This window comes from Mugil cephalus, chromosome 5 (assembly GCF_022458985.1).
Source record: "Mugil cephalus isolate CIBA_MC_2020 chromosome 5, CIBA_Mcephalus_1.1, whole genome shotgun sequence".
In the NCBI taxonomy this organism is placed as follows: domain Eukaryota; kingdom Metazoa; phylum Chordata; class Actinopteri; order Mugiliformes; family Mugilidae; genus Mugil; species Mugil cephalus.
Genome location: NC_061774.1, coordinates 19,968,936 through 19,978,864, shown reverse-complemented (window position 1 = coordinate 19,978,864; position 9,929 = coordinate 19,968,936). Strand labels below are relative to the sequence as shown.

General features: G+C 40.1%; 1 protein-coding gene across 1 annotated transcript; it reads left to right on the top strand.

Moving 5' to 3' along the window:
• Positions 1–1,083: 1,083 nt before the first annotated feature.
• Positions 1,084–8,856, top strand: hprt1 (hypoxanthine phosphoribosyltransferase 1). The gene is made up of 9 exons (XM_047585397.1): positions 1,084–1,328; positions 3,553–3,659; positions 4,031–4,214; positions 5,062–5,127; positions 5,322–5,339; positions 5,433–5,515; positions 5,631–5,677; positions 7,153–7,229; positions 7,715–8,856. Exons 1-9 carry the CDS (start codon positions 1,281–1,283, stop codon positions 7,760–7,762), a joined length of 678 nt encoding a protein of 225 aa, XP_047441353.1. The 5' UTR covers positions 1,084–1,280; the 3' UTR covers positions 7,763–8,856.
• Positions 8,857–9,929: the final 1,073 nt, after the last annotated feature.

The following is a 9,929-nucleotide window of genomic DNA, read 5'->3' as shown; positions in this document are numbered from 1 at the left end:
TAATGTGTCCATCCTAATGTGTTTCCTGTTTTAGTCAGAGAAGTGGATAGAACACAACACTGAGACCCAGGACTAAACAGCGGACATCAATGAGCGCAAATCTTTTTACTCTTTATGGCGCAAGGAACCATATCTGGTCACTTTGGCACATGCTGTCCGGTCCCTGTGTCTCTCAGTGAGGTTTAGAAGCACGTGGCTTTCGTTTAGCTAATCAGGAAAGATCAAGGAAACATTCTCAGATAAAATCTGAGTCAAATATGGTCTACGAGGTTCACCTCTACATGAACTCTGAGCATAACTTCTGTTGGTTCTCAACAAAAACATATAAATGGGAAATGATAGAGAATGTGACCTTTGTTGTCAAAGTTGAATGAATAAATGTTTATGCATATGGAACAAAAATGAAAAAAAAAAGTAAAAAGGGAAATAATATACAAATATCAGTCTGAAAAGGAGCAGGAAGAAGTATAAACTTCCTTATCACCCTATGATTCATTGCAATATTGCATGTCGCTATGTATAATAAATGGATTTAATGTGCAAAATGTACTGATATATATTCAATTGCACTAATATACAGAATATAATATAATTACACCATATACATTAAGTTCAAGTTCTGTCAAGTTCTAACCTGAAGACCACCAAAAAGAATTATATCGAAGACAGAGCCGCTGTTCGTACTTTCATTTTTGCTTTAGTTTTCTTTTTTAGATGTAATTTGCTCAGATTATCAGTTAACTTGTTGATTTGCGCAGGTTCTCTTTAATTGCTCTGATTTAAAAGACGTCTGATATTTGACAGCTTGTTTAATACTTATATTATTATTATTATAATTATATCTTACATGCACAAATGTTCGTTGTAAAAATAATAATTTCCATGTACACACATAGACGTCTAAAAGTATCGACATCGGGGTATCGAGATATTAGCCTTGGTATTACTTGGTATCGGACCGAAATGAAAGAAAAAAAAAATAGTGGTTGCTAGCTTTCTTAGCTTTGCTTAGCTGTGCCCCATGCATCCCCACCTCCTCCTGGTGCAGGGGGTGGGGAGGCGGGTCTAAACTCCTCCTGCTCACCCAGAGTGATCCTGCGCACAAGGGCAGCCAGAGCCACAGCCGAGGGGCTCAGCCCGGAAGAAGACAGACTCCTCTAGCAGAGACGGCGCCGTCCGTTCCCATGTGAGCGCTATCACAAGGGTAAAGAGTCCACCAAATCAACAGTGCCGCTTTTTTTTTCTCCACGCGTACACCGTGGTAGTCTACATAGATCTGAATGGCAGGGACCGACACAGACACGGCAACAACCAGCCCCTGCGTTGTGGTAAGTTACCCCCTTCTTGCTCCGGCCATAGGTTACCTCTACGTGCACACATTGAACGAAGGCTATTACCACACTCCGCGGTCCTTTAGTCGTCCATTAGCTCTCCGGGTGAGACATTTTGGTGGAGATGGTGCGGTTTATTTTGGTGCAGCCTGGCCTGCTGCCGTGGAGACGGACGGACAGACATGCGTCCTCCACGCTCTGCGTAACTGACGCAAGACATGTTATTGGATTGGGATCACCAAAACCCCCTGAAGTAGCGGTCTGTGCAATTAAACGTGCAGTTTAATTACACATTTATTCACGGTTAATCGGTTATACGCAGACACACACACACACACCCGTGAGATATAAACAGAGGGGGGCGTGTATTTTTGCGCGCGAGTTAATTTAGCGTGAAAGGTGCCATGTTTGTTTATAACACGTGTGTGAATGTAGGAATGTTAATGGCACGTTCAAAAACACCAAAAAGTTAAAAAATAAATTAAAACTTAATGTAAAGACAAGGTTTGAATTAAAGGGCAAAGTCGAAAGAAGTGTCTCACTTTGGTGAAATCTGTATTTAATTGTTTTGCTGCGTATCTGATTGGAAATGTAATAAAATATATGACCTCATCCGGCACATTAGTGAGATTGAGTGACGTAAGAGTCTGTCAAATTTACTTCAGAGCCTGTCCATGGCTAGTTTGAATACTGCACCTTGGTAAAATAATGGCATTTTTATGACAAAATCATTTTAATAGTAAATATCATATTCAATATTTGGCTCAGTTTTTAATGTGTCCATTAAAGAGGATGACGATATGTGGTTCAAACAGAAACCTGCACCGTTAGAGTTCATCCATCAAAGGAGATTTTTATTTTTCGCGTTGACTGTATTTCCTGACAGTTGTACCAACTCATTCCTGCCGAGAAAGACAAAGAGCAAGGTCCTTGTTCTTTGCGGGACCCGTGTGCATTTTGTACTATTCCAGGTGAGGCAGCTGTACAGGAAAAAGTAAATAAATAACCAATGCTCCAGTTTCCAGGACTTGGCCTAGAGTTAAGCTGACAATTTAATTGTGATCTTGTCTGTCAAGTGCACTTGGCAGAAGCGCTTTAGTGTCACGGACGATGAAGCCGAATGTCCATTTTGCTGTGTTTAAAGACAGTGGGTGATCCTGTCTCCCATATCACATTTCAGGTGACGGTAGCTGTGCAGCGCATAGTGGCCAAACATAGACTTAGTTAGCACAAAGTCATCTGTGCTTTGACCTCAGATAAATTCACTGAGTAGTTTTCTGTGTTTTATTTTCCAACCGTATTCCTCGAAGAACTTGACTTCGTTAAATCCTGCAAGTAACTGTTAAAAATAATCTTTCCATTCGTGTGAATGTGAGGACATCTGCTCGGTTTCAGCCCTTATTATGATTTATAACTGAAAAGAGCTCAGCCCAAACAGATGCGCGTGTTTCTTTTTCTTCTCATTTCAGCAGACACAAAGAGTAGGGCTCAATACCAGTGTAACTGCCCGTAGGGTGGGTGTGGACACTTCACTCTTCCACGTTCAGTCAAGATTTAGCTCCCTTGGACAGATTCAAATTCTCCGCTGTTATAAATACTGTGTGTCTGCCCGCTCACAGTCTCTCACGTCGTTGCCACAACACCCGGAGCTCTCCGCCTGTTCCCTGGGTTGTCACATGATGCCAGTTATGCTGCTTGGGTTCTTGTGGCATGCTGTTTGAACCGCAACCGATAATTAAATTTGACAAAATATAAGCAATACAGACTCTTTGTAGGACTGTCAATCGTAAAAAAAAAAAAAAGAAGAAGAAGTCTGAGCTGTCTGTGTCTCGCTGCTCGCACAGAATGTTTATGTTAGAAGGAGGCGTCTGTTGCGACAAAGGAGGGATTCACTGACGCTTTAATGAAGTCTAATTGCAAAATTTCCTCTTTCTACCAATCATAATTTAGTGTTTACCCCTAGATTAGATTAGATTACATTTTATTGTCATTACATATGCACAGGTAGCTGGAAATCCGAGCTGCTTGGTGACTTGTGCAGAACTTGTTCAGCGCTCTTAATGTGTAATTAGTGGCAGTAAAAGACCGTACAAGGGAAAGTGGACCACCCTTGACCCCTTTACCCTGTACAGCCCCATGTCAGATGAATACCCCGTGTCCCTGGTTAGGTAATACCTCCACTGAGATTCTTTTAACCCCTTTGTGTCCTGTTTAATTTCAGATCAGCGATGAGGAGCAGGGCTATGACCTGGACCTGTTCTGCATACCAAAGCACTATGCTTCTGATCTGGAGAGGGTTTACATCCCCCATGGACTCATCCAGGACAGGTGGGTTGTCACGCTCATGGTGGAAGTGTAAGGAAGTCAAGTAAAACAAGGGTTTTCTGTTTGATTAGTCCAAGTTTCAAGACATTGAAATTGTGCTGGGTCTTGTTATTATTGGTGAACATTTGTGGCGAAATTGTAAAGTTTTCTGTGTGATTCGTCCTAGGTAGACATTTCAGATTGCTCTGGATCACGCTTGGTGTCTGTTATTGGTTATTTTATTTCTGTTAACCTGGTCTCGGGGCTCGTTGTGCTCCCCGGCGCTTTAGAAATGACAGCTTTGCCCACTGAAACAGGAACTTCTGCTGACCACAGCGGAAAACTGAGCTGACGATCCTCCCTTTTCTCTCTCCCTTCCTCCCACGTGACCCCAGGACAGAGAGGCTGGCCAGAGAGATCATGAAGGAAATGGGGGGCCACCACATCGTGGCCCTCTGCGTGCTCAAAGGGGGGTACAAGTTCTTTGCGGACCTGCTCGACTACATCAAGTCCCTGAACCGGAACAGCGACCGCTCCATCCCAATGACTGTGGACTTCATTCGCCTCAAGAGCTATTGTGTAATCACCTTTTAAACGGATATTTTTACAGATTTTAATGCATAAACATCTGTATTTTTTGTTCGTGTCTTGTTTATGCGCTCACATGATATCTGCATGTGCACACACATTCACACCTTCCATCAGTTTGTGTCATGAAACTCTTTCATATCACACTAATATTTAAACTGTGAGCTCTGTGTGTTAAACAAGATGGGCGTTTCCACTAGCCACAAAAACTCTAATTTCCAAACCTCTGATTAAGGTTTTTGGTTTGTACTTGAACATCTGTTGTAATTCCCACATTATAGTGGGCATTGTAACTAACCTGCAGTAAGACATGGTAGAAACCACTGTTTTAAAAACCCTTACAGTGTCAGTCCATGTCTTTCCATGCACCTGTTTTTACGTGCATGTAAGTGAAAAGTGAAAAAAGCAAAATGGAAGCGGAGAACTTTCCTGTGCTTGACACAGAGACAAAATGCAGTGGAACCGGACTCAGGATGCAAATAATGACCTACATGAGGCTGTTCGTTTTCGTGCCTGGAGGCATCCTGGTCAGATGCCTCAACCGCTTCACAACCTAGGGAGTTAAAGAGTTAAAAGGAAGCAAACGTAGAAGCTTCCAGCAGAAACTGTTCGGATCAATAGTTAAAAAAATACTTCCAATAAAGTTAATACACAAAGCAAACATTAACTGTTACCTTTGTACTGTAACGGTTTGCACACCTTCACGAATGAACCATGCATTGGCCCCAAAATCTGGATGTAAATAAAACAAAAAAAAAATAAGCTGTGCAAGTGAAACCTTCTTGTATTCGCACGTAGAAACGGGGTCATTCTTCTGTTTTTACTTTTGTCTTAACAGAACGACCAGTCAACAGGTGAAATCAAAGTAATCGGAGGAGACGACCTGTCTACGCTCACGGGCAAGGTGAGAAGAGGATGACATTATTATTATTATTATTATTATTATTACATTATTGAAAGGAGAACATGCCCTGCCATTGTTTTCAATCTAATGTCACCGCTGTTGTCGGCATGAACACATTTTTTTTCTGATATTCAGTAATTAGTTTGGATTGTGACAAATGTTGTTTTTCACATTGTTCTTTTCTTGTTCCGCAGAATGTCTTGATTGTGGAGGTATGTACTGATTTCTTTCTCACATGTTGAAGTTTTTTCGTTGTTTCGTTTCCTGGACCACTAATGTCAGCCTCTCTCGTGCTGTGTTTCAAGGATATTATTGACACAGGGAAGACAATGAAGACTTTATTGCAACTGCTCAAACAGTACAATCCCAAAATGGTAAAAGTAGCAAGGTAATTGACAGCCGCTCCCACACAAACTATCTCGTAGAACGAATGATTCACGTTATCCTTCTTTGACCTTTCTGTGTGTCTTCAATATTTTGATGTTTTTTTTTCCTGTCCTCAGTTTGCTGGTGAAGAGGACACCGAGGAGTGTTGGCTACCGACCTGACTGTGAGTTCAAATACCCTCTCACATCAGACTTTTTCAATTTTCGAACATCTCAATTTGATTTAAGCAAAATTAGTGGCTTGGTCGAAATCCAAGCCAAACTGAAGCATGGCTCGGCTTGTTTCTAGAGTATAAACATTTTTTGAATGGTCCCTCAATTACAGGAAGTTACTAGCAGACTAACGCTCGAACCGGAAAAATGAAAAGGGAGAACGGACAAGACCTTTTGTTTTTAAAGTTGAAATATGATGGAACAGCTTTACAAAATGTTTCCTGTTAACGATACTGACACTCAACAAGTATTATCAGGGATGTTGAGGATGTGATAGGAAATGCAGCGTAATGATTAGGAAACTGCAGCATAGGTGTACAAAGGTGTCCGATGCTTCAGTGACATCACCCAGGCACAGACAGACTCAGTTCTTATCAGAAAATCAAGTCTGGTAACATGCCAGTCGGATTTTGTTGTGGGCGTGTTTTATCTGATACAGAGGAAGAAACTCTTCCACAACATATGTTTTTTGTGTTTTTTATCATCGGTGCATATATTAAACACGATTTCGTTACCTTGGCTCACAGACACATACTTCGTCTATGACACACATATTCACAGAATAGAAAATGTAGATGCTGGAATGACTTACAAAGACAATAAAGAAGTTAAATATAACATAGAGATAAGAGAAGTAGGAAGTGTCAGAGAGTCCAGTGAGGATCCCGTGGGGGGCGGGGCGGGTGGGTGGTTCGGTGCAGCAGTCCACAGATAAGAGTTTGTTTATTGTGTGCGGGTGTCTGGGAGAAGAGCAGCCTGACTCCCGGTCTGTAATAATAATAGTTACTTACTTACCGCCCGTTATGCCTCCTGGCAGCAGTAATAATATTAGAATGACAACTAAATGAATTCGATCATTCTTACAGAAAGAAAACGACCTAATTAGAAGTCCGTCCGTTTCAAACACAGGGAGACGTAGCACATGTAGGTGATGGCGTACAGCAGAGGTCTTGAATGTTTTTCAGGCCAATGACCCCCAAACTGATGGAGAGATTAAGTAGGAACCCCCTACCTACTATATGTGTTTACTGTCAAACTCGGCCTATTAGTGCTATTCATAAAGGTACATTGTTATCATCATTTTGCATTCAGTATTAAACTATCCCTTATCCCTTTACTAAAATATGTTCATGTGTATTTAAAGGGGAATTTAAAGAAAATTTTGCGACCGCCCTGCAATATTTTCCCCCTGCCCCCCTATGACATACAGTATATGTCTTGTTAGGTTCTTTACCACACTCACTAGATCAGATGTACACGGTAAAAAAAACCTTTGTTATGTTTGAGAAAAGGCAAAGAAAATAACATTTTAGCTGACTTTTAGTCAGTAGAGTACGCAGTGGTCAAGTTAACACTTTAATCTCAGTTTTCTTTTACCTCTTGAAAGATAAGAAACTCTTTATTAACTGCGTTTTTTTCTCCACAGTTGTAGGATTTGAGGTCCCTGACAAATTCGTGGTGGGATACGCACTAGACTACAACGAGTACTTTAGAGATCTAAATGTGAGTATGGATGGATTTAAATATAAATATATATAGTAGTGTATGCTTTTTGCACATTTTGTTCAACAGTATATATTAGGGATGTAATGATGCATTGCGGGACTTTTTGTCTCTTTGTCTGGTGTTTTGTTTTATTTCTTGGCTGGATTTTTTTTTTTTTGTTTTGTTTTGCCTGGATTATTATTATTATTTATTTTTTTGCCTGGATTTTTTTTAGTTTTGTGCTAGATTTTGTTGTTAGGTCTGGATTTTTTTGTTTGTTTGTTTTGGGGCTGTCCCTAATACTCCTTCTTAGTTTGCAGAAATGTGTTTTTTGTCTGAGAAATAATTAAATGAATCCATTCAGACATAATGTGTCTGCAAGCTCAAGAATCAGAATTCATATCATATCTTGAGCTGAGTGTATCGTTTCATCCCCCGTTATATATCTGAGTGTCAGGATTACATCTGAATGTTTTTAAAGCCTCTTCTTCTTTCTGTTTCAGCACATCTGCGTCATTAGTGAAACAGGGAAGGAGAAGTACAAGGCATGAAGGGCACTTCACGTTGTTTAATGTGTGCATTTGTGTTCCGGTTTGCCTTTCATTTCATATTTTAGTATGTCACCTCGTGTCATAGAAACCACCAGCCTGCTCAGGGTCCCTGAGGATACACGGATCAAGTGAATGACTGCGCACGCAAACTAGACTTAGCTTTTAAACATCGCCTTGGAGAGAACCAAATCTGGGTTAAACAGCATGGAGCCCAGCTTCATTTAAAAATTAGTAAAACTCTTTCATGCCCCAGCATTGATTAGTTTTTTTTTTTCTTTTTTTGAAGCAGTGCTGTAATTTATTGATATCAACACTTCAAGCTTCATTTATCATAATTGCAACAACACAATCACGATGAGCTAGTGATTGGATTGTAATTCTGTTTTAACCTGGAACTATCAATACTTGTGTTATTAGCACTCTTAAGAGGATCTTACATTTTCTGTCTGTATATTTTGGGACAAAATAACTTTTCTGTGGTGCTTTGTTGATAGATTATTCTATGATACAGAGTGTAGGAAAGGAATGTGAATGTTGGCTGCTGTCCCCGATGAAACACGCCTGCTGAAGATGAAACATCCTCTTATTTATGAGTGTGTAAGAATGCATTTGAGGGATTTATTTTTAATTTAAAAACAAAAATCTTTTAACTGCTGGACGACATGTATAGTTCACGGATGTATAAATGTCCAAACTGCGTTTAGTTTGAGTTAAACTAACATTTTCAGCTTTATGAAATGCTCTTATTTAGCCATTGCTGTAATTCTGAACTTTGTAGTACCAGACATTAATTGTTCCCTCCTCCTCCTGTGACCGGTGGATGTTACTACAAAGCTTAGTGTCCGATAGAAACCCAAATAGTTGAAGCATTTAAATCATGTCTGGTTGCTTGATGTTATTCATGAAAATCCAAAGACTGATAAAAACTCACATTTGTTTGTTGTAACCCAACTTGTGTATGATTTCTCTAAGCACTTGTTCAGATTTCAAGACTCAGGAGAAGTTTTGTTCGGAAGTGAAGTTTTCATTGACCCGTTTTCCTTTAAACAGTCACATTTTACATCACAAATAATGAATAAAACGTTCATCGTTAATACTTTGTTGGGAATCTTTTCAAGGTAACGACAACTGCTGGTAGTCAGAAAGACTTCTGCCTGTGTTAAGGTGTTGTCGTCACAGCAGGATATTCCACTTCTTTATCTTGTCCGTGCCTTTCAATAAAGAGACTGACTCTGAGCAGACACTACGTCACCCTACGTTTCAGAAATCATCCTACTGCTTTGTTTTTATGCCACATCATCAATAACACTAGTTGCATGTGGTGCTTCACATTAACTCCGCCGCCACTACTTCCTTCTCTGTCCAGTTTTCTTCCACTTCTTCTTTTAAAGCAGGAGACACAGAACTGGTTTGGTCTCTTAGCACTTTTAGGCAAAGGCTCCTGTGGTCTTTCTACCATTGAGGTATTATGGAGGGTTCACACCTTGTGATGAACACTCTGTATTCGCTCTTGTAAAGTCTTTCTTGTAAAGTCTACAGTTGCATAAAGATGCGCCGACCCCCCCATAGAGAGAGTTCTCCGCGTATCTGGATGTTTTGAAGGCATCCTAAACTGATCCGCCACTGTTGTCTTCACTTTGATGTCCAGGCATTTGTGTGATGTGTTTTTCTTTTCTTTTTTTCTGCCAATGTTCAGTTTCTGGCTGTTTTGCTCTGTTTTTGCAAACTTGTGATGACATGTTTCACTTGTAACTAACTGTGTCAGTGTTCAAAGATATTCTCACGAGCTGTGGAAACTAATATTTCCGATTTACCAGGTCAGACACTGTATTCTGAGTGGACTAACTCTATCAGAAATGGCATAATAATACTCATATAATACGGTTATCTGCAGTTAATTCCTATTCCTTGCTAGTGACAAGGAATAACACAAGCAATGGCTTTGGTAAATAACAACAATGAAATGCAGGCAATGCAGGAACAAGTACAAAATGCATTAATTGCATTATGCAAAGAGATGTTCTGTACCAGGTTTAGCTAAAATCTAATTCTCATCTGCAGTCCCTGGGCAGGTAGAAGCAATAGGATAACAAACGCATACACGCACACACTGTATAATATCAAATATCAAAGGGAAATTATTACTATTTGCAATATTACTGACTAC